This window comes from Dicentrarchus labrax, unplaced genomic scaffold (genome assembly GCF_905237075.1).
Source record: "Dicentrarchus labrax unplaced genomic scaffold, dlabrax2021, whole genome shotgun sequence".
Taxonomy (NCBI): domain Eukaryota; kingdom Metazoa; phylum Chordata; class Actinopteri; family Moronidae; genus Dicentrarchus; species Dicentrarchus labrax.
The window spans coordinates 18373897-18399413 of record NW_026136713.1 but is presented as its reverse complement, the minus strand read 5'-3'; the positions used below and the strand labels follow the sequence as shown (position 1 = coordinate 18399413).

The window sequence follows — 25517 nt, the reverse complement described above, 5'->3', positions numbered from 1 at the left end:
CTTATATTAACAATCGTATTGCACCAGGAAGGGCAGAGAACTACAAACATGGAAGACAGCAGCAAAAGCACAGTGGTGGGCATACAGTTGAAAGTAAAGTTGCCATAAGAAGCAATAAAATGTACAAAAGATATAATTACACTCAATCAAGTCAACTTAAGTCAAAGAAAGCAAATAACAAAAAAGTTTTTGTTTTCTCAATTGACTGGGTGAAATTTTCTTTTCTTTTTGGGATGGTCATCGATTGATGGGACAAGGACGAGCTTCATTTCTCACAGTACTTGTCAGAAGTAAATATTGACGAGCAATATGAGCAATTGGTAGGAGTTGCTTAAAGAAAACAACAAAAAAATTGAAGAAATAAAATGACAAAGATGTAATTTTGTAGAATTGATTCAAAGTATTGATTTCAAATTAAAGCCCTGAGTCAGCCTGCTTTCCTTGGCAGCCAGGGTATTCCCAAGATCTCAAGCCCCGAAACTACCGATTCCCTCTATTCTCATCAAGACCACATGTAGAATTGATTAAGAAGTATCAGCATTCACAAGGTGGTTGGTTTCTGATCCATTGCTTAAAGAGAGACCACTGGCACACCAATCAAACAGAGGGAACACTCTGAAATTGGCAGTTGTCTTAGAAAGCTAACTGCCCTTGGCACACCAATCCAACAAATTCAAACAAAACAATTGACCAGACTTAACAGTTCAAAGAGCTGACTTAAAAACTGACCTCAAAATGGAGAGTGAATAAGATTTCTACTGTAATTTAGATACACTCCTTGTTCTAAAACACAATATTGGCATCATCGGGAGAAAATCTGGAGCAAGCAGTGGTTATTACAAAGACAGCAGAAAAGAGCTTTTCATCTCATCCGTCATTAGCTGAAAAATTAAGACAGAAACGGTTTTGCAAAACCTCTGTAGAGTCGCTCAGAGCAGCACTACAGGCTATTGGACACCTGTTACACCACTTATACGACTTAAAATAAATGACCAATTATAGCGACTACATCTCTCCAGGGGAACGATTGATGGTCACTTTAAGGTTTGTGGCAAGCTACCAATAAGGATAGCTTCATCAGGGCAGTCCAATTGCAAACACATTGGCATGTAGGCAATATGAATAAACATAGCTTGATTTATCTTAATGTAAAATCATTTTCGCCTTACTCAACATAACAGCAAAAAATACCCAGCTGGTCCAGTGAGGGTAACACTAATGCTGGGCATGTGCAAGCTACTTTGATATGGCTACAAATGCTATATGTGTGCTGTCGGCGTAACTGTCTATTTGAAAGCATGGCCAACTGATCAAAATTCATCAAACACGGACAAACACAGATTGAACAAACGGACCAAAGATCACCAAACAATTCGAGACAAGGACGGACAACTATGGCACACCAAACAAACACCTGTGTTTGTCTGTGTTTGTTAGAGAATGTTTGATTGGTGTGCCATGGCCTTAACATATTTACCCTGCACAAATAATGCAATAGAATCACAACATTCGAGAAAAAGTACATTCTTAAATACAGTAACAAATATACGATCTAATTTGTATTTTGACCAGCCCAGTGATTTCATGGGTGGTGGGCAAAAATAAGTCAAAGAGATGTCTACTTTTGTTTCTACTCAGTCTGACTCACTGTTTCTCTCTTCACAGATAATAAGGAGTATGATGCCTATCTGTCTTACACTAAAGTGGACCTCGACTCTCTGGGCAGGTCGGTCACATCTGAACACATGTATATGTAACAAACAATGCTTTCTTATCATGCTATCAACACTAGTTACACACAGTGACAACAGTATGAAAGGACTTGATAACATTGCCCATGTTTGTTGGACATTAAAGGCTTGTTAAATGTAGATTTAATACCATTGTTTAAAGAAGACGTTCAACAATTTGGGAAATAAAGTATTTAATGTTCTTTCTGAGAGTGAGATGAGAAGATTGATACCAATTTCCTTTCTGTGCGTTAAGTATAGAGCTGGAATCATGGCGTGGTTAGCATAGGTTAGCATAAAAACAGCAAGCCTGGCTCTCTCTAAAGTGACAAAGTCTGCCTACCAGCACCTCTAAAGCTGACTAATTAACACGTTGTAATTGATATTTTTAAAATATGTACACAAATAGCGATGTAAAAAACACCTTTTGTGGTTTTAGACCGCGTTAATTGCTGGAACTATTTCTTGGCAAACAACAGTCTGGCACAATGGTTTTATGCAGCATCCAGAGTCGTGTCATTACAGCGAGACTGCCAGGTTTGGTAACATTGTGTCTGTACACAGACCTCTGGCAGCTCGGGCTGTAGCCAGGGATGCTACAGTGTAAACTGAGGATGAATAACTGCAGCTTATCAAGGAATAGTTACCAGCTCACTCCCCCTAAAATCCCACATTGTCTATTTAACAGTTCTGTTTCTGTGTACAGATTTAAATAAATACTAAAATGTGTAAACTTTAGAGGTGAACAGGCTTGCTGTGTCACCGTGTTTCCAGTCTGTATGCTAACCTAAGCTAATGACCTCTCTACTCGAACTCCATACTTATGTAAGAATTAGTAAATAAAATAATTAAAATGATCAACAGAATGTGAAGAAATAAAGGTTTTGACTTTCTGTCAAAGATGTCAATGAATTGCAGAGAAATCTATTGAAATTAGCATGCTAACCAGCTAGCGTGGCGAGTTCGCTATGTTACACAAGTTCTCTTAGCTCCCGTAGTCTGTATGCTGTCCGACCTCCTTCTCGCTCCTCTCCTGTTTGACGCTGGCATTTGACAGGTGGAGAGTAGTCTCAGCTCTTATATATTGCACCTTTAATGATACAAAACTGGTATCAATCTTTTTATTTCCCTCCTTTAAAAACAAAACAAACTAAAGTACGCTAAGCCATTGTTTCTTACAGCTGCTTCACAGTAAAAGCTATATTTGTTGACTTTAATTCAAGCTCAGTAACAAGAAGCCCATCACATCCAGCTTAATGATGTCACATTTAGTTTATTTTCAACTGTTAACACCTTAAAAGGCATTTGCAGTCACCACCAGGTGCTCATTTAAAAGACTGTTTTGCAGTTGATTTTGAATCTGGAGCCATACTTGTTATTCCCTTCCTCAGCAGGACGAGCAGTGATGAGGAAACATTTGCTTTGGAGATCCTACCGGACGTTTTAGAGAAACATTATGGATACAAGCTGTTCATACCAGACAGAGATCTAATACCCAGCAGCAGTAAGTATCCATCTAGCTCTCTACCTTAATTACCCTGCCCCCCAACACACACACCAACACACACACAACCTTTCTCTCCCTCTGTAGCCTACTATAGCCCTCAGTACCCAGAATGCATCATGACACAAACCACATCAGTATATAACTAAAAGTTTCCCACACATTCATGTCTTGAAACTAACACAGGAACCGTCTGCAGATCACTTCTAGATATCAGACACGGTTGGTCACATGCATTGCACAACCCAGTTGTTTGTGCAATGCACACGCACAAAAACACACACCGTTTGTCATCATTTCTGGGGTTATGTGTCACTCTCTGTCCAACTGGAGGGGGAAATATGATTGTTATTGCTGTTATCTGTCAATGCTCTGACCTGACACACACACACAGGTGTACACAGACCTGCATTACAGACACACACAGAAAGGCAGAAAACATAACTCTTACTGCCATGCACTTAACACACACACCATCTATGTGTTTGTCTATCTAACCCGCTTCATTTGACCAATATACTAAAATAAACAGTGCAAGGTTAGTTTCCTCTCGACGGTGACAGTTTGTGGATTGCAGTGTATATTGCAGCTGTTGCCAACAGATGCTCAGAATGACAAATTTATACACTCTCAAAAGGCACACTCAACACTCTTAAATAATTTAATTATGACAAAACAATCAGGACAATTTTGCAGGGTATTGTGGCTATACATGCAATCAGAAGAGTGTGTGTGTGTGTGTGTGTGTGTGTGTGTGTGTGTGTGTGTGTGTATGTGTGGTGAGAGGAGGCGTAATGTGCTGATTTGTCAGTATTGTCAGTAGACACACACACACATCCACACACATCCATCAATGTTAAGCTCATCTCTGGCCTTGCAGGGACAGTGAATGGAGCTTTTAGATTGAAATGTATCGAGGTTCATCTGTTTCATACCACTGCCAATAAACCCACATGTGAAATTCTCCCAAACACAAAGGCACATTCTTACACATGCATTAAATGTTTATATGTCCCTGTCTGTGCACATACGCTGGCTTTCTTGGTTATTTGTACAGTAGGGGAGACCATTAAAGCTAAAATAATCAAATAATCAGTATTCTTGTAATAACAATTGAGGGTGACTCTGCAGTGTCCCTCAGTTCCACAGAGCGTTTTAGTGTCTTTCAGCTCATAGTGTTGGTTGTGACCTTACACATATGATTCAGTGTCATTGCTCTCATCAACCCTGTGTTTACCCAGAGCAGCTAATTTTATTGATCGAGCTCTGATAAAGTTAAAGCCAGAATAAAACTAAAAATGTTATTTTCTTTTTGTTAGCTGAAAGCCGAAAGAAAATATATAAAATCAGGCCACTTCCCATAGTACAGTGCCATGTTTCTTGTCTGACTTCATAGTCAGCCGACACACACTAATTTTATTCCACATGCAAATGCTGTCTTGCTGTAAAAGACTTCCCAACTTCATTTTAAAAACAAGTGTCAAACTACTGCATTAAATAAAAATATGGAGTCATTATCCTGTTTCAGGACCAAAATAACATTTCAACTTGTCCAGAAAACTTCCTAAAAACAAATGTAGACACTAAAATAACTCTATAACGTGGCTAGAAAGTAACAAACTAATGTGTGTTATTTACATTATTTAACATTTTCTCCTAAAATGCATAAACAAATTCACTTATTTAAGGCTCATAATAAATTGCCATGCTCTACATAGTTTGCCCTTAGCCAAAATTATGCCTCCTCCCAACACACACTCAAGACAAACACACACAACACCGCCTCCTGAAAACAGATTAGAAAGTCATATTTCCTCCAGAAATGAGGCTTCCTCTCTGTGCCCTGAAAACATCCTAAAAACAAATGTCCACTGTGCATAACTACACACATAGCTCTAAGGTGCCTATGAACTAAAGGTTACGTAGTGTGAAAAACACACTGAATGAGTGAATCACAGAGACCGAGAGAGGTGCCTTTTCATTGCTAACCGAAGCCATTGTCAGTACAACACTGCGATGCGACCTAAAATATACCATTCAATTATCCACTCCATTAGCCCTCCGAAATTAACAAGAGAGCGAGAAATAAACAACGGGGACAGAAAGAGGTGGGGATGGGGTCATTGGTTTGTGTTATTTCATTAATTGATTTACATAATCCTAAAAAATAGAGAGTAGGAAGAGGAAGGGAAGGGCAGGAGAGAAGAGAGGAGGTTAAGTGTGAGGAAAGAAAGAGCAAAAGATAAAGAGAGAGATGGAAAATTAAACCGGCGAAAGAAATAAAGAGACAGAATTTTGAGATGTTCTGTACTATTTGTGCCCCTCAAATTGAGCGTGAAATTGCAATGTGTTGCTGGAGAGTCTCTGTCATTAATTTAGTTAGCAAGTGAGGAGATAGTGAAGGAGAGCGTCATACAGAGAAAGAACCCACATACATTTTCAGTAACTACAAATTTGAGAAATAATGAGCAATTTCAGTGACGCGTGTTCCAAAAAAAAAAAAAGGAAAGACATTGAAAATATCACAAACAACTATTTGGAAATGAGAAATGATAAGTTCCCACTCGGCTCGGTGTGAAGCAACAGCACCACAGTGAGGATAAAGAAGAAGCATTTACAGCTGCGGTGAACTCTTTTGGCTCTATATTGACACATCTCTTCCTCAGATTGGCTCACTTTTCACATCTCATCACCTACCCATTTACCATTTTCCTCTCTAAGTTACAAGTAAAAGCTGATGGTGGTGTATCAGCACACCTCTGATCCCCATTTAAGAGCTGACTTCACTGCACTGTGTCAGAGCCAAAAGTCTTGCACAAGCATTTCTGTCACTCTGCTATACACTCCTGTCAGTCATTCCGGTCATTTATGAACAAAATGAGCTGAAGGATGCTGGCAGCAAAAAGCAGGCTAATACTATATAGGGAGGTTTTATCCTACATAATTCCTCTTCTTCCATCGTTTGAAGCTATTTCCATGTTATTAGTTATCAATAAAACACTTTTCTCTAACTCTTTTATTTTCTTATTTTTGAGAAAAAGTAATCGATTCCACCCTCAGACTGCATTATATATATGAGGGGATTAGCCTAGCTTAGCATAAAGACTTGAAACGGGGAAACAGCTAGTCCGACCATTGCCAAAGTTTAAGCCTACCAGCTACAGCCACCAAGCAAAGCTGGTAAAATATTGGACCTGAGAATGTATGTTATGTTAATTTATTTGCATTATGTGTGAAGTTACAATATATCCTAAAGTCAAGATGTGCGTGCAAGTTCAGCAAAAACAAATCCACCTAGCAGCAACACTATTCAATTCAATTCAATTTTATTTGTATAGCGCCAGTTCATAACAGAAGTTATCTCAGGACACATACACTACATGTGTGTGGTAACTTCCTTGACTGTTATGACACATGAGGAAGCGACAGTCCACTGCACCCAGCTGTTGTCTGGCAGGAAATAGTTATAGTGCACAATAACCTTTATAGCTGCAAATGCAAATACATTTTACTTGTATGTACAGGTTTTCAGTCTAGACAGATCTGACTAGCTTTTCCCCCTTTGCTTTTTTGCTAGCTAGGTTAAAGACATTCTTAACTCACAGACACTAGGTTGATGTAAAGAAAAACCAGAACACTTTTACTCTCTTCATTCTGACTTTCTTCCTGCTCTTTTTAGCGTTAACTTGGTCCCCATGTCTGTGTCTCCCAGCCTACATTGAGGACTTGGCTCGTAGCGTGGAACAGAGCAGACGTCTGATTATCGTTCTGACTCCAGAGTTTGTCGCCAAAAGAGGGTGGAGCATCTTCCAGATAGAGACACGCCTGCACTCCATGCTGGTGACTGGGGAGATCAAGGTGTGATCTGGGAAGTAAAACGGGAAATCTATAACGTGTCCTCAACTTTTCCGGCTTTATCACAATTAAACACCTCTACCTGTGCGTCTCTGTGTGTCCAGGTGATCATGATAGAGTGTGCAGACCTGAAGAATGTCATCAACTACCAAGAGGTGGAAGCACTTAAGCATACAATCAAGGTATGCAGAGAGAGTGATGATTAAAGGGAGGGAGGGAAGAAGGGTGTAATCTGAAGGGTGACATTAGACAGCAGGAGACTAAAGCAATAACAAAAACAATCTCTCTTCTCCTCCCTGCAGGTTTTATCCATCATCAAGTGGAGGGGTCCTAAGAGCAATGAGCTGTCATCTAAGTTTTGGAAACAGGTGGTCTATGAGATGCCTGCTAAACGCAGAGAGACACTGTCCAGACGCCAGGTACACTGCCAAGTTTTCCACAGTCATGTACACACTGGCACTGTTTGTTTGAGCAAAATCACAAACCTTAACATTAGCTACCAAAAGAAATGCTATAATAATAATAATAAGTGCAGTTTTACTTTTCTTATGCATAAGACAGATTCAATTTGCCTGCCTGAAAGAATAATGAAATCCTTTTCCATCTACTCATGGGTCATACTCTCACTATAGTGAAGAATGGTTCCCAACCTAATTTCTGTGAAGAAAAAAGTTTTAATTATTATTTAAGATATAAACAGGATTAGAGCACGGTGAAGACCTGAACATGAAGTGCATGAAGCCTTCACTCTGCTAAACAGCCTTATTCTGCATTAGAAAAGTAAAAAAAAAGTATGTAAACACAAAAATACATAATACAGACAGAGAATTTTATAAAAGGTCCCTTAAAATATCAGAAAGATTCCTCTCTGATGCAAAATTCACAGGAAATAATCTGCTCAATATCCATCCAGATCTCTCATTTAACACAGACTTCCTGCAGTAATTGTGTTCAATGTTTGGTTTAATTGTACAGTTTATCAGTTGATCTGTACTGTTATGCATTAAATAGAATATGAAATATACATATAATATGTCACTTAGTCAGGGGCTGTCAGTTTATGTAATGATAGCAAAGAGGTCCCTTAAGGAAAAAGGTTGAAACCACTAGGATAGTGTCTGCGAGTGCGAAAAAATTGCATTGGAAATTTAGTCTGCGTATTTACTTATGCTCCCCCGAGGTGCATACATTCACAACAACCAGGTGGCCTTTGAAATGTCTGCTAAATACAGGTAATGTATGAAAATCTGAATCACAGTGGGGAGAAATGTGTATGCGTTTACCATGTGTTAACACCTCAGGTGGTATGTGCCCTGATTAGCAAAGAGATGTTGTCATGCTGCTTGGTACTGGAGAATAATAATTGAGATACAAATACAGAGATAACTGTGTAACTGTAACAGATGGGAGAGTATCATCTTAATGTCCTTCAGTGCCTTAACAATTCATGTAGTAGAATTTTGACAATGATAATAAGAGTATTATCGAATGGAAATTAGCCGTTTTGGGTCTTTATTTTGCTGCTTATTATGTGATTTCAGTTTAACAGTGAAATAAGAGTATATATTCTTTATGTATGGAACAGATTAGTCAAACTTTGTAATGTTTACTCCTTTAGTTTTATTCGTTAGGCCAGCTGAGAACAAACTCACAAAGTGCCCAAAAAAACACCACACATAGAACAACCCCAAATTTCAGGCCTTTCTGAGTTTAAGTGGATAGACATTGGCATCTGATAGTCTGCAGTTATTCATGCTTAGAAAGCCTGATATAGCACAATGAAGCCAAGAAAGGGTGAAATGCCTCTTCAATTTATGGGCCAAGGAACACACTTCCTAACTTTTTGAAAAATTGCACAAGAATGCTGAAGAATTTAAGCCATCCATCATGCTCAGTAACATACACTGAATGGCAATCAGGTGTGTTATGACCCCTCACCACCATCAACATCCCCAACCTTGGAGGATGACATTTTATGGCGGGCCTAAATCCATGTTACTTTTGTTTACCTGTCCTAGTTCACTTTAAATTGGACAGTGATAACCTAGATAAACCAAATACATAAATGCAACAAAGTGAACTTTAGCAAAATGGTTCAGGACAAAGGAAACAAAGGCTATAAATTAGCCCTTTTTTTGTTGCTGTCAGTAATTGATGGTTTAGTCATATCACTGTCAACGCTATTTTCTTTGAACATACTATATACATAATACATCTGTGGCAACTACTGCACTTTAAATGAAATGTGTTTTAAGACTAACTTACAAAAATATAGTATAACGATAAAATCCTGCACAGTGAACGTGAACATAACTCATATTAACTCAATCCAATTAAAGGTTAAGGCTATAAGGTGGTATTCAGATTTTTTTCTAGCTGTGCATAAATCCAAAAACTGACACGTGATAGTATATAATCATATAATCTATATATGATATCTACTGTATATAAACAGATGCATAGTTCTACTAAGTCTTCTATTCTATTAAGTTTTAAGTCTGAATCATTTTCTAACACTGTAGTTTTTTTTTTTAAATCTTACTCAAACAATAGTACATCATGTTTTTGTTGGACTATTTTCAGCCGCAGATTAATACACATTTGGTGCTCCAGTGAGTATTTACAGCAGCAGGATATATGGCTCTGTCTACAAAGACAACACTTGTCAGTCGGATAATAAGATAAGAAAAACATAGAGTATCTCTATCACAGTCTGCACAGTGAACGCCGTATAATTTTGTTTCTGTGTTAACAGGTGATGGACTCCGGTGAACAGGGCCTCTTTGGTGACCTACAGACCACCGTCTCCACCATTGCCATGACAACCACCTCAGCCTCCCTGGTGCCCCCTAATGATAGTCGGCATGGACATCATCAGGTCAGCTGTTGCATGCGTATTACTTTAAACGGATGTTGTTACTCAGTGTTGTTGAATCTAGTGGTGTTAGGTAGTAATGACATATACACAGATTTCGCTTTCACACTACTATTCAAGGACACAACATTAGACTAACTTATATAATCTACCAAAATATTGTAAATAACGTATTTTGAAGCCGTAGAACATGAGCATTTTGTTAAGATATGTTGTACCGTGATCTGTACAGCACGGGTGTGGTAGGCTATAGGATTTTAGGCCTATAGCTGTGACCAGAGTTTAAAGCAGTCTTTTTTTGGGTAACAAAATAATTTAAATTCGTAACTGATGCAAAATAATTGCAATGATGTGTAGCAGGCACAGACAACACAGAATATTATGGTTTTTCCATACGACTGGAGGACCAAATGTATTGCTAATAAATAATTAAGTTCACCTTAAAACAAGTGCTGAAACACCCCCACCCCGCAGGTCCTAGTGCAGGTATAAGGTTTAACTGCTCGAAATAATACTTGAGGTGATCAAAGTTAGCAAGAAGTCATGTTCTCTCACCCCAGGTTGCCCTGGCGACAGAGATCCCCGACTACAACCAGATGACCTTGCCGCTGGGAGGTGGTCATACTGCTACAGCAGCCCAAATGAGACATTTCTGCCGTAGCTACGAGTTCCAGCTTCCTCCACAGCCTTCCTCCCTGTCACCTCCCCTCCCACCGCCTTCCACCGTGCAGTTCTCCACTCTGGGTCCCGGGGGGCGCCACGTCTATTGCAACATCCCTATGACACTGCTGAATGGACAGGTGGGAGAAAAGACAGCGCCACTTATTTTATGTTTTTTTTGCAGTTCCTTGTTAGTTTCTAGCATCCAACATCTACACAGTGTATCCTTTTCTTGAATATCCATGCTGTTGTTTATGTGCATGTTCTCAGAGTTTAAACGCATTAAAAATAAAACCCCTCTTTTCTCCCCAGGGGTTCAGAGCAGTTCACTGGGGAACAAGAGGTCTGTTTGGATAGAAGAAATGTAGAAAGAAAATAGTATCTTCATATTATCCAGCCTAAATTTTTTATTTATTTTAACAGACTGGGAAATAGCTGTCATATGCAATATAGTTTTTATATATGAGGCATGGTGGACTATTGGCATGCAGTAGTACTGTATATACTGTAGAATGCAGTCCCTGTTTTCCCTTTTTAATTGTAGATTTTGGCTAGGAGTTGTCGTGTGGGGGAGATTCCTGCTAATCACCGTGCTGTGTTTTTTCCAGGGGCCTCAGAGCAGTACGCTTGGGAAGAAGCCAGAACTCCACCTGAACAGCACCTTCGTACCGCTCACCAGCAGAGAACTAAGCTCTGACATCTGGTAGAAGGACTGCTCAACTGGTACTGGATAATAGTCCGGTTTACAGACTGCTTTTACACTGGCTTCGGACATGGGATAGGCTGGTTGGTCAACTGCTTTTCATTGGGTTTTTTGGACCGTGTACAGCCTTGGCTACCAGGACTGCCTGCAGACAAGTTTTGGGCCACTTTATCCCATTGTGTGAACAAAGGACTGCTTGAAGACTGTATAAGCCTTGGATTCACATTGGTATACTGGCTGCAGACTGCTCACAGACAGATTACAATACTGATTGTACACTGGTTTTGGACCTACCAACTGGTTACAGACTGATACAACCTGATATGTAAGGTGTGTGGCCATGACCATTGGAAAGGAGCCCTCTTACACAACACGATTGGTCACACGCATTTGACTGCTGCAGAGAGTTTGTAGACAAGTATGGACATGTGGATGTAATGAACTGGAAAAGTCAGTGAAAGATCCACGGTACTTAAACAGTGAGTAGGTATCCACAGACAGGAGTTCTTTTTAATTCGTTGAACAAGCTACGGATTTGGACCTTGGAGTATCTCGTAATTGCAGTCTGCTCACACACCAGCTGTGTACCTGGAAAACCAGTTGATTGGTAAACTACTCGGAAATATTGGTCGACTGAAAAACAAAAGTAGCGTAATCTCCGAATGCCAGTCGATCTGAGTTCTCATAATCTACCTGTTGACTAGGTGGCTTATCAATAACCAAGGCAGACTTCAAGCAATGATTTTGGAATACCAGTTCACCTTAAAACAACAAGTCAACCTCTTGAAATACAATAGGTGGCTAGCTAGCCAGCTTGCTACCTGGTTTGGCTCTTAGAAGCTAAAATGGTTGACATAAAAGAAATGGATTCCAGCAAGAATAGATAGACAAAAAGAAGTGATGCATAAAGCAATTGCTAAACCTAATTACTGAGAAAGCACAGTTCGCTGGTGTATATGGAAACATAGCTAATTGTTAAAACTAGCTGACTAAAAGGTTAGTTACTTCTTGAGCTAGGAGGATGCTAAAAGGCACCATGAGACTGCAAACCAGCCAGCTCATCACCTTGTAACCCAGTAATCAGCAACTAGTCAACTCATCAAGAGGTGGACTGGCCAAGAGTTGACCTACCAACTTTCACCATCAAGCTGAAAGCATAAAGGACTTGGCTTTTTCTATTTGCATGACCACCCATTTAGATAAAAAAAAATAATCAAATAAACATAGATAAAAGAGTAAATGACACAATCATTTCTCGCAGCCTCTTTTAATATGGAGGAGAATAATCGTCTTATGTTGATACAGTATATTTGTTTTCTGTCGGGCCATGAAGTAATGATAAAAACTGATAAAGGGAAAAAAGGAGGTGTCCCTCCAAAAACATTTTTATTATTTATTTTGTTTTATTTAAGAGTTTTATCCTCTTAGAAGGTTGCCAGGCTTTGTTCTTAATGTTTGTTTGTTACAATAATCTCTGTACAGCTTCCATAACTTGCATAGACCTATACATGACAGTGATTTGTTCCCTGCAATTTCTGTTAACACCCACATTAAGTGTGTGAGACCCAGACCCCCTTTTTGCTTTCATTCAGTTCCTATTTTCATCAGTGGATGGATGGAATGGATGGATGATAGATAAATAGATACATGGATGGATGAATGGATGCTCATGGCAGTACAACCCTGCTAACGGACTGATGTTTTGAGCCTGTCACTCTGGAATCGAGACCACTACCAGTCAGCCGAAGGGGGCTTCACTGCATAAAAGCCGGACTCCAAGTTGAACCAGACCACATTATTCTTTGTGAGCTTTAAGAAACCAAGATTATTACCATAATATTTAAGCAAAGTGAGTAATGTTTTGAATTTACACAAAGGTACTGTCATTGTCTTATTAGAACCAATGAATTCTGGATATTTGAGATTGTTTGATACAATAATTAATTATTTGAGTTGTTATATTCAATGGCAATATACAGTATAGTGGTTGTCTTTTGGTTTCTGATTTCTTTGACTATTCTTTGGATATATTGGTTGAAATAATTTAACTGAGAGCAAATAAAAATCATATGAGTTGTTTTGTACATTTTGGATGCCTGTCGTCTGACCTAACTGTTATTTCTTATTTCCTCTGCTTTTTCCCCAGTTTCTCCTTGTCTGTTTTAATTTTGTGTTTCTTGCAGATTTTCTGCAAGGTGTTTCCTTTTTTTCCAACTGCCATCTTTCTCATCTGTAATGGTCCACACACACTCAAGGTTCCAGCTCCTTCCCAGCCCACTTCCTCTACACTCACAGTCATTTGGATTTCCTAATAATGCCTAAGTACTGAAAGTGGAACTACACTTTTCAGTTCTGCTAGCTCCCTCTTTCTAGCATCAGATACCTGCAAAGGACACTTTAGGGGGCATGGCCTCGATACAGACCAGAGTGATTGACAGAACAGCTGCTGCTATGTGCTTCTGCTGACATTCTTCCGCAGTGTGTTTTATAAAGTTGCCCAAAAAACACAGCTCGCGTTTTCTCACCCATTTTTCAGTTTTCAGACAACAGTAGGCGTTCCTCGTTGAAGAAAATAAATAATGTGCCTACCATCTCCTCTAAATTCCACTAATTAACTCATTGTATCTCACCAGTTTAGTTCTTACACAAATAGAAATTGTTTTCCCCTGCTTCCAGTCTTTGGGTAAACTAGGCTAATCACCTATGCCATAGCTCCCAGATTTACATACGTGATAGTGGTACTGAAGTTCACACCTAACTCTCAAAATCAAAAAGTGAGCATGCAAACGGATTTCCCAAAATGTTGCATAATTTCTTGAAAGGTCCAGTTTATAAGATTATGGAGAAATTGATATGTAATATTCATAGGTATTTTTTCATTAGTGTATAATCACCTGAAAATAAGAATCGTGTTTTTGTTCCCCAAGAATGAGCCGTTTTTATCTACATAGGGAGTGGATCCTCTTCAGAGTCTGCTATGTTAAGCAGTTGCACTTAACAACACTTAATAAAAAAAAGTTATACATAATGAATATAGAAACATGGTTTAGCCTAGTTACTAGGTTCAATGAGAAAAAAAAATGTGTGCAGAAACAAATTAGACCAGTGGGTGTCTAGACTGACTGCTTGTCAGACAATAGCATGTAGGGAAGTACATTTGATTTCACCACGTCTGTAGGTCCCACAGCTGTGATGAGACGTGGTTGTGTGGTGTTGTGGAAATTTCTCTGCTACTGGTGAAAAATGAAATAGAGAACTTCTGCCGGCTCACAAAGTAACCTGCAATGTACATTGCCAAAAGACAACAAATACACAGTACAATAATAAAAACAGCCTGCTCAGAATGAGTATTGTACACTGAAAGGCTATATGTAATGTTTTGCAAACTGCCAACAAGGTAAATAGGCTTACTGCACAGTCAGAGATAATGTGGCTCTTAAAAGGGAAACTCACATGTGGGAGGTTTTGTGAATAGAAAAAGAGAGCCAGAACCGGGGAATCGGGCAGGCACTGACAGTTCTGGGGCCTATATGACCTGGCTGGCCAAGGAACTGGAGTCTGTTGCATCTGGATAATTGCATTTTCTTTTGAGAATGTTGTGTCCATGGTGGGTACGTAAGGGTGGTTTCAGGTGCATTAAGAAATACGGGAACTAATATTGGGATGCTGATATGCTCTCAATGGCAGTTTTGAACTTGCTGATGTTTAGCGGGTGTAATTTTTACCACGTTCACCATATTAGTTCAGCTTTAGCGTTTGCTTATTAGCACAAAACACAAAAAACTGCAGCAGCAAGTGTAGTACTGGACAAATTTACCTTGTGATGGTGCTAGAGGAACAGTCAGGGGATCACCTACGTCAGTGTTTCTCAAACTTTTTACACCACCTCAGAAAATATTAGGCTCTCCAAGTACCATTATGACGAGTAGCGTAGGCTGACCATATTAAGCTACAGGAAGTTCACACATCTTTATTCCTAATAAGTGTATTTTCTGGATCAATCAGTTTCAGTTTCATTTGTATAGCGCCAAATCCTAACAGAACTTATCTCAGGACACTTTTCAAATAGAGCACTCAAATCAAATTATTTACAGAAACCCAACAATTCCCACCATGAGCAAGGACTTGGCGACAGTACAGAAACCTTGAGCAGACCCCAGCTTTGGGTGGGCAGGTTCAAAAACCAGAGCTAATTTGGTGGGAAAGGGGTACTTCTGGTCCACACTTCTCTTTCTAATAGTTCCTGTTTGGAGCCATGATTGTTTTTTAACCATTCATTTTATCTCCTCTTACTATTTCACCATCACGTTTTAGCTTGTAACTAATCATGGATGTATGCATGTGCTACGTTCATGAACATGACTACGTAAAACAAAAATGTATTAAAAAATACAAAAACATTTCAATTGAAATGTAATGTTGGCAGACGTTGTACAATGCAGTGAAGTCAAATGAAACTGAGGCAGTAGAAGAACAACAGGGACCATCCAAAAATATGATATAATATCCCCCGACCATGTCAGCTCAAGAAACTCCCATGTTATCGTAAATGTTCCAAGAAAAACGTATGCAGATCACATTTAGCTTCATCAGTAATGAGGTAATACTTCTGAGAATATAGACATTACTCAGATCCTGTAGATACCATGATTGCACAAATGAAATGGAAAGGAAATGTCTCTTCACAGTGCAGATAGTAAGTAGGATTAACGGTATTAGTAATGTGTAACATCACCACCAACATTCAAAACAAAGAAGTGGATCCTGCTGGAACCAGGTATTAGCATGTTAAATGACTCCAGATATACAACACATATTTTGAATAATGATTGCTTGAGAAGCCCACAAATCCTTTTTCTAACTCAACATTTCTTTAAATGATGTGTTGACCTGTACTGAAAAGAGAGCATGGCTAGAATTATTTAGATATTTAAATATATTATTTATTACTATTTCATTAATAACATTATAACATCCCTGTTTGTTTACTTTTCATTTGCTTCCATTTCCTGATTGTTCATTGTTGCTTCTGCTTGCTGTTAACACAAACGCAACACTTTGTTTCACACTCAAAAGCTTCCCACCAGTTAGAGATGCATACTGTAAATATCTTCCCCTCGCTGGAATGCTTTTATTTTAAAACAAGTGTGTCCTATTATAAAGGTGTTTCTACTCTATTTTATATCGTCAAAAACATCAAAACATTACATTAACTGAAACTGTTTCAACTGAGCTACAAAAATTGCAACAGTAAGTAGACAGAAAATCAGCTGACAGCGTGCAATAATGATTCAAAGTTAACCACAAGTCATGTTGAGCCATGTACATCTACCTAAAACACCTTCAGCAGGCTCGTCAAATGTAGCATATTCAGCAGCAGCATTCATCTTACAATGTTGCACTGGTGGACAGCACATGTATTTTTTCAGAGCAGCGTGATGTCTGTTCGGGATGCCTGGTGCAGTTGTCTGACACATTCTACCACAAACCACAGTGCAGATGGTTAAAGTAGACTTCAACAGCAACATCCTCTTTTTTTACCTGCTGTTTGTCTGTTAGCTGCTGTATATGTCACAGCAGTAGGATTGGAAATCTTTGTCTACCTTTCGAAAATGCTGGACGAGTCTATTTCCAACTGGTAAGTCTAGATTTTAATTCAGTTCATTTATATTGACTTTAAAGCATCAAGCTCAATGAGGTTCTTAAATATAAAAGCTTTTATGAGAAATATGTCTGGCTCTTATTAAAATGGATCAGACTGATTGCAGTAGAGACTTCAGTCCTCACAAACATTAGTGCTCACTTTTTGTATCTGACTGTGTGCTCGTAATGTTTCATTGAGTATTTAACAAGAAAAGCTAATATCATCTTGTAGCTGATAATGCTGTAATATCAAGTAAATCTTTTTTCCTGCTTTCCACAGCAGAAAAACACAACAGTAATTTCTGTATTAATGACCCATTTTAACATTTTATCGAAGTTTCCACCGGGGGATTTTGGTAAATTTATATAATTACATTCATGTTTTTAAATCTTTTCTAATCTTTTTATAATCACATATTTCAAAAGTGAAAAATTGAAATAGGTTTCTTAACTCTCAGACAACAAAAGGTAACAACTATATGGAATGTCATTTATGTCAGTATTAAAATATATATATACATGCTAATGAAATAAATATGGCTATAAAATAAATCCTGAATGAACAAATTACACAATAAATAGAGTTTATAAATAAATGTAAACATAAATAAATAGTCAATATTGTTCAATAAATAAATGTTATAAGGAGTACAGTCTAGACCTGTCCTGAGATAACTTCTGTTATGAATTGGTGATATACAAATAAAATTGAACTGAATTGAACTGCAAAAATATATAGTTTTAATTAAAACAAAATGCAGAGACCATTTATTTTATTTTATTTTATTTCCTAATGTCATATGTATTTGTTTCCGGGTACTTTTCTTTCCTAATGACCATTTATTTCCCAGCTCTTTTTATTTCCATCTGTTGCCTTCAAATTAGGGTGGCATGGTTATCTCAGATTCAGACCGATCACAGCCTCTGAAACCAACAAAAGCACAAGACAGAGGTGGTTTTCTTGCAGGTTTTGGCTCGTGATAGCCTGCTTTGCCTCTACTCTTGGTGATTCACAAAATATTGCTGAAGTTACCACTAACTGCTGTAAACTGTAGCTACCTTTAGCTAGTTAGCCCAGATAGCCATGCAGCTTGCTGCCCTAGCTGTCGTCAAAGATTATGTTTTTCCGCAGTCCATTACAAAGCGTATTTTTAACAATCCAAAACTGGCCCATTGGCTTACGTCCTCCCTGCAGGATAAAAAGAGGAGGGAAATAAATGTGGCAAAGTCCCCTCAAATAAATAAAAGTAGTCATATGAAGAACATTCTTTTTTAAATAAAAAACTATTTATATATGTATTTATATGTATATTTATTTATATATACATTGCCTAATTTATTTATTTCATAGGCATATTTCTTTATTTATGTACGTAATATTGACATAAATTCAATTACTAATAGGTTGGGGTGCAGATAAATATAGATTTTCTCTCAATCGCTTCAAAAACATTTGTTAAAGTACTTAGTTAAAGTATTAACTCTCAGTGGCTAACGTCTGTCTGTTTAGCACTTTTTTAAACTGAAACTCACATGGTCCTAATCTTGTTCTGTAGTTGAAAGGCTCACCACAGACTTGTAAACTTTAACCAACACCACCAGCAAGAGTCATGTGACAGGAAAATGAGCACTATGTGCTCAAATACTAAATAATAGTATAATGCAAAGCAATTAAGATTAACAATATGATTCATACCTGTAAACTGTATTTTATAGCCAAGATATGACACAGCGTTTCCATAAGTTACTCCTCCTCATGACTTACAGCTTTATGACGTCAATAAATGAAGACAGGGAAGTGTCAAAATACCGAAGCATGACCAGGGTTTCTGCAGTGTTCATATCTGTACCTATAGATCAGGGTGGCACATTCATCCTGTCAGTGGTTTGGGACCTTCTTCATTATGTTGGTCGATTGGTTGTTTACCATTAGGGCTATGCAGGAAATAACTATATCACTAATAACAAGTTACACGTCAATATTCCCAATGTGTTAACACGCATCCCACTTTTCTCTACAAATGTTTGAGTGCTTGCAGTAAGTCCAGAGCATTTCATGGTTTAGGTAGTTCCTAAGGGATACAGATCATGTAGACTAATTTCTTTGCTCTAAACAGTCTAAACATAAATCACAGCTAATGAGGAAGGCCCATATTACTGGGCAAGGAAGAGGCAATATTAGCAAAGTGCTTCCTGATCCCAATCCAGTAATGGTTGTAAAGTGCTTCTGATGTGCAATTAAGGGGCATTAAAGATGTCTATTTTCACTTTTGTCTTGGCAGTGAAAAGACTCCATGGACAAGAGCTAGACGATGGTTCTGTGTTTTGATGCTATTCCTCATGATGGGAACTTTAATGTTAATCTTCTACAGTTCAAGCTTTCAAGACTGGTCTTTGACCCTTTCGACATTAAGGCCAAGCCGATATTACAACATAATGGAAGTTAGCAGTGTAAGTATGTTTACTGGCCTCTCTCTCATTTCGAAACAAAGGCAGTTATCACAAAGACAAATCCATACATATTGTTTTGTCTGGTTTATCTGATAATAGGAAAAGTCATTTAGATGAGTCATCAGCTGTTGCACATCACTGTTAACATGCTGATTCTTGTTTGATTTCATCAAGCTGCTGTTACCATGAAAATGTGTCTGGGTTAAGCAATAACTTTTAATGTCTGGATGTTCAAGACCGAATGTTTAATGTATAGCTGTTTAAAATTCAAGCAAGAAAATGAAATATGTATTTAGATTATTATACACTGCTAGCAAATTGCTTTTAGTGTAGTAAAGTGGAATACAGGAGATTTTCTCAATTGATGAGTTCACACAGAATGCGTTATGAATTTTTGACGCCCTATTTTGCTCTAGGATGTGTGAATTGTAATATGTTACAACTTGACCAAAATATTCTTGTTTATGATGCACTGTACTCGAAAAATGTAATCAATTACTTATGATAATGATTAATTACATTACAAAAAGTACCGGGTTAAATTAGGCCACGTATCACTTGATTATCGTTACTCAACACATCTCCGTCAAAAGGTGCCCGGTAATATTCACATTCCGCACATTCTGCGTTCAACGCATGTATAAAGGAAAAAAAAGACATTTGGAGGTTTTTCAATGACCAACAGCAGCTAACTCAACATAAGCATGGCTAATATTAAGCTAGCTATTAGTCCTGATAGCAAAACTAGGTTTTTCCTGACTTTCGGCTAACCAGTGGGTAATGTTAGTAAGCTGACTAAGAACACATAAAATACAGTATGCGACCACTTTGGAGGCATATTTCCTTTTTCTTAAAGGTCCAGTGTATAACATTTAGGAGGCTCTATTGGCAGAAATGGATTATAATAAGCTCTGTAGGAATACAGGAATCGTTATGTTTCAGTAGCCCAGTAAAGACAAACCAAACACTGGCTTTAGACAACTGCATTCACATTTTCCGTGCAATTTTCAGCCACCTTAGTTTTGCATTTGAGCTTGGAAGGGGAGGGTGAAGCAAAGGTTTTGCGATCTGCACTACACAACTAGATGCCACTAAATCCTACATACTGGTCCTTTAAAGGCTGCCTCCCACCTAACGTCTTCTTAAGTAACGTGTTAGTTCCCAACGTTGATCCTAGGGCTTTAATAATTCTACTTTACATATGTACAGAGACTGGAGGAAAATAACAGAAAGAGCCAGAAAGAGTTTGCAGTGAACTATGAGACCAGAGTTATACAGTGATATATTACTTTTAGCGGTAACAAAGTAATATAAGGCATTAGACTACTAGTAGATTTTCGGTAATATTATTCTATTTACTATGTCAAGTAGGCGTTACCACCTGAAATACAGACAGTAATATTGCTAAGAATTAGTTTCAAATTTGTTACCTTTTTAATGGAACTTGCCTGACGCTGTCCAACAGATACATTGCTAGGCAAAAATTTACTTTGCCTTTTTGTCTGAGCCATTTTGATTTTCTATAGGAAGCTATTATCATAGAGTAGACAAGAAAATAAGTATGTGCTATTGTGGTGCAATTTTCAGAAAATATCAACCCCTGCTTTCACAGGTCGCACCAGCTGTCCCTACAGCCTCAGAATACTTTGTGGCATACCCACAACACTACCATTTCATACTGGATGAACCCAATAGATGTCAGCAAGAAAGACCATTCTTGGTTCTTTTGATCCCAGTCGCACCCCAAAACAGAGAGGCCCGTGACACAATCCGCAACACATGGGGCAAAGAAACAACAGTGCTGGGCCAAGTGGTCAGGCACTACTTTCTGCTTGGACTATCCAAAGAGGAAGATGGGTCAGAGCCCCTTAAGGAGCAAGTGAGTTGATTCATTTATAGAGACACAGCAAGAGAGGGGAAAAGTCTGGGGTTCACTGAAATCCAAGTGCATTTCTGTTTTTGCTGTTTGCAAAATAAATAGGCCAACATGAATGAGCTGCAGCAGATGCTTCAGAGAAAATAAAACTCACAAGGTAATAAGAGCAGAGAAAGCAAAGAAGGTTGAAATGTAAGGTTATAGCTTCAGCCAAATAAAATGCACTACAGAGAGCGCTTGGGTACAATTTAGAGATGGTTTAACTCCTTTTTGTGCATGATCTGGGATGATGGCAATAATGAAGAATTTGATAGACTGCTTTCTACACTGTCAGACTAAAGATTTGCGAGGAGACTAAACGGTTCTAGATTGTTGCAGGGATAAGCTGCAGCGGTATGAACTGTCTTAGCTCAACTCATGTCGGCTGATGACATTGCATGTAACTCAGCTTGTCAAATGTCCAGAAGCTAGTTTTAGAATGTAAGTCACATCACGAGTTTCAGCAGCAACTTGGATCGTTGCGAAGTCAGCTGGTCAAGTAGGTTAACTGTCAGCTGGTCGAAATAGCAGAGTTTTGATCGAAGGAAAGAGAGGATCATCTCATCAATTTCCCAGTTTCACTAGTTAGAGCGGGGAAAGTCGTTGCTATGCAGATAATGATACACTGTTCCTGTTGATCTAGTTGCACTGGTGTGAACTGGCAGGGTTTCAGAATGTTCCAGGCACATTGCTAGTAATTGCAAGTTTCAACTTGTTCTAAAGGTATGTAGTCAATTCAATTCAATTCAATTTTAGTCACTCTCACTCGTAATGACAAACTCACTCAATTATCACCCCTCAACCATACAGAGTTTTTCAGTGTTTTTCAGATTTGGCCAGCGACTTTGGTTCAGTCTCACTCCTGTCATCAACCCTGTTCGTAGCAGCAGCAGACATCTGTTTTTAATCAAATGCTCTGATAAACCCATGGTGCGCTAACTGCCGAGCACCAAACGGCAGTCAAAGTTAGCGACGGTGAATAATTTAATGCTAATGAGCCAAGTATTTCCCCCAGGAATTGGTACCAGTAGAGTTAACATTGGACTTAAGTTGAACAGAAAAACAACTCCACAACAGTGCTAATGTTCCTCCATATGGGCAGGATGTGTAAATAAGCAACTCACTGCTCTTGTTTCTGCTGCTCCAACTGGAAGTAGCAAAGAAATCTGATCTGCCTATTGTCTCCCATCTTCCCCTTCTCTAGGTGTTACAGGAAAGCCAGAAACATCATGATATTCTCCAGAGTAACTTCTTGGACAGCTACAATAACCTGACCATTAAAACCATGGTCATGTTTGAATGGCTCACCTCCCATTGCCCCAACACTTCCTATGCCATGAAGATCGACTCTGACATGTTCCTTAATGTCCACAGACTTGTTGACATACTTTTGAAAGCCCCCCGACATCTCTACATGACGGGAATGGTGGCAAGGGGTGCTGCTGTTCTTAGAGACCACAACTCCAAGTGGTTTCTACCTGTTTCTGCCTTTGCTGAGTCGGTGTACCCACCGTATGTCCTGGGACTAGGCTATGTGTTCTCGCTGGATTTACCCAAGAGGATACTGGAGGCATCTGAACATGTTAAAGCTGTTTACATTGAAGATGTGTACGTGGGACTGTGTATGAGACATTTGGGAATTGCAGTGACAGATCCTCCTCATGGTGGTTTGTTCAAGGCATTTGCGCCTTATTTCACATATAACTGTTATTGGACCTCTGTCATTACAACAATATTACAGAACTCTAAGCAGCTTTCAGATGTATGGGAAACATATCAGACTCAAAACAAGTCTTGTTTCTAGTGTTACTGTCTCAATCTTGGTTGATACCGCAACAGAGATTGTGAAACAGGTACCCATTTTAAAGTTAAGCTAAATGTATGCCTATACTATGTGTTTCCAAAGATTGCACAGATGATTGTAAAGACGAAAATAATTCAAAGATTTTCGGACTGAGACCATTGTTTAAAATCGGTCTTGTGGCCTTGTGGTTTAAATGCCTGGCAAACGAGAATGAGTTGGCAGGATGATAATAAATAACCACAGCAAGTAAGCAGTTACCCACAGTCAAGCGATGGAGTTGTCTGCACTTCAAGCTCCTGTCATCAGCTTCTAAATTACAATTTCCCTATTTGGGATGAATAAAGTAATTTTTCTTCTTCTTGAAAATACTACTTCCAAGGTAACTTTAATAGCAGGAAGCCAAATGATGATTTATCTACAAGGATAAGACAAGCACAAAATGTGAAAGACTGACATTCACTGCAGAAAGAAGAGGAAGCTGTACACTAATGCTGCTTAAAAGTGTATTTAAATGCACACAAGCACACAGTGGGCTGCAAATAAATTGTTGTAGTTACTGAAATGCAAATATTGCAAGTATTCAATGTCCCCAGAAGATTAATCCTAATAACTCAGGTGAGGTTTTTACTTTTGATGCCACCAGCACTGTTTTTATTTATCCAGGGAAATATCTATTTATCTATATCTACTTAATGGATGTGCACCAAAGTTGGTACAGATATTCATTGTTCCGATTGTCCAGTACTGTTTCTTTACTCTTACAGCTGTATGAGTGGAAAAACATAGACGTGTTGAATTTTTATTGTGATTCACCAATGTAAAGCAACAGTGCGTGCAGAATGTGGGCTAATTTTAGCATGCTGCAGCAGGTTATGAGGCATGCTGACCATAGTGTAGCAGAGCAGAGTTTGATCGCATTCTGTTGAGGCTGAACCCTTCTCTGAGAAGTTCTGTCTCAAAATTCTACTTAATTAATAAAATAATTGATCAACAGAAAATGTATTGCCATCTATCGCACTGAAATTTGAAATTGAAATCTATGGATGGATTTCTGTGAAATTCTCCACAGATATTTATGGTTATCTACAAGAGTGTAGGCAATCTGGTACATTCTGTTTTTTATTCAATGCTCATACATCTGTCTGTTTATAGGCTGTTTTTGTTATTTGACCTATCCGTGTCTTCTTTTTGCCTATAACATATAGAATGTAGTAGGCCTACATCACTGAAACTGTGACTTGTTTTCTTAACCCGTATTGCACAGCCTAAAATGTGACGTGTGTGGAGGTTTGATGTGGTAATTCCCTGCTTATTGCATGTCAGATGTCATGACATAAAGCGAGCAGGTTGTTGCAGTTATAAATGTGTCTTTGCAACAGGATTACCAGCCTAGTAATCCTAAAGTATAGTACAACTGCCAATTTATGTACAATTTTAATTTTGACAATGAATATGTTAATTAAAGCTGTATGTAATGTAATCATTTAATTTATCATGCATATATAAATATCTACTTTTTATTTTCCTGTAACATTTAGGAGGATCTATTGGCAGAAATTGAATATAATATTCAAAGGTATGTTTTCATTAGTATATGATCACCTGAAAATAAGTTTTCATTACCTTAGAATGGGCTTTATCTACAGAGGGAGCAGGACCTGGGTTGTAAAAGTTAATGAATCCATATATTAGAGAAAGAGTATTTTACATAATATTGGTGAGAGATTTTCAAACATGAGTACTTTCCCTCTTTTGCCTCTTTCCCCTCTAACTTTGTCTCCTTTTATTATCAACACTGTTCTAATTTATATTAGTGAGTGTTTAGCGTGTTTTGTGTGAGTTTTCTTTGTCGCCTCTTTCTTTCTACTCACTGCACACAACAAAGAATGAAATATGTGTCTGTTTTTTACACCTTGGTCTTCTATTTCCTGATTTGTGAACAGTAACTGAAGCCGTTCTGTGGCTACTGATTAACCTATGTATAGCTTATCTTATGTTATTTAAGACTGTGACACAGACCTGCTCTTCACAGGAACAGCTCAAAAGGCATAAATAGCATGTAAATGCAGTGACTCCTTATCAGAATACCAAAGAAAATCAAATATGGTGTCAGAATCAGATTTCACCTTTCTGTGCAAATCTCTCCTAATTCAATTTAATAATAAGAGTTACCGGATTCCATGTCATTTGTAAAACAGACATTTAGACCAATGCATAAGCAGAAAGAAAAAAAACACTCCACTAAAACATGAACCTCTATGAAAGCTACTTCCTGTTATCACTTTCAGAGAGCTCTCAAACAGCCCTGTTGTTATGTGTTTCTCGTACTATACACACAGAGTAATGTCAGCCATGATTTAAGTGGAATGCAAACATG

The 25517-nt window shown here is 38.3% G+C and overlaps 2 protein-coding genes across 6 annotated transcripts in view; both read left to right on the top strand.

The window, feature by feature from the left end:
• il1rapl2 (interleukin 1 receptor accessory protein-like 2) overlaps window positions 1-13411 on the top strand; it is a 363155-nt gene extending 349744 nt beyond the window's left edge. Inside the window, exons 11-19 of one of the 5 annotated variants that reach the window (XM_051419087.1) lie at window positions 1666-1726; window positions 3125-3234; window positions 6947-7092; window positions 7194-7271; window positions 7392-7508; window positions 9845-9967; window positions 10525-10764; window positions 10937-10967; window positions 11233-11321. In XM_051419087.1, coding sequence (XP_051275047.1) covers window positions 1666-1726; window positions 3125-3234; window positions 6947-7092; window positions 7194-7271; window positions 7392-7508; window positions 9845-9967; window positions 10525-10764; window positions 10937-10967; window positions 11233-11321 — 995 coding nt within the window. Of the gene's footprint in view, window positions 1-1665; window positions 1727-3121; window positions 3235-6913; window positions 7093-7193; window positions 7272-7391; window positions 7509-9844; window positions 9968-10524; window positions 10765-10936; window positions 10968-11232 lie in introns of all 5 variants that reach the window. The other 4 variants (XM_051419083.1, XM_051419084.1, XM_051419086.1 and 1 more) reach the window with 4 other exon arrangements.
• Window positions 13412-16603: 3192 nt separating this feature from the next.
• On the top strand, window positions 16604-24620 carry LOC127374114 (beta-1,3-galactosyltransferase 2). Its single transcript, XM_051419097.1, has 4 exons — window positions 16604-16965; window positions 19253-19421; window positions 21034-21300; window positions 22541-24620. Exons 1-4 carry the CDS (start codon window positions 16940-16942, stop codon window positions 23138-23140), a joined length of 1062 nt encoding a protein of 353 aa, XP_051275057.1. The 5' UTR covers window positions 16604-16939; the 3' UTR covers window positions 23141-24620.
• The last annotated feature ends 897 nt before the right edge of the window (window positions 24621-25517 follow it).

What these genes read in the sequence shown, in the direction of transcription:
- LOC127374114 (XM_051419097.1), top strand. Translation starts at nt 16,940, where the DNA reads ATGCTGGACGAGTCTATTTCCAACTG. An exon ending in GACGAGTCTATTTCCAACTG is followed by an intron (nt 16,966 to 19,252) that starts GTAAGTCTAGAT and finishes TTGTCTTGGCAG; the next exon opens with TGAAAAGACTCCATGGACAA. An exon ending in CAGAGCCCCTTAAGGAGCAA is followed by an intron (nt 21,301 to 22,540) that starts GTGAGTTGATTC and finishes CCCCTTCTCTAG; the next exon opens with GTGTTACAGGAAAGCCAGAA.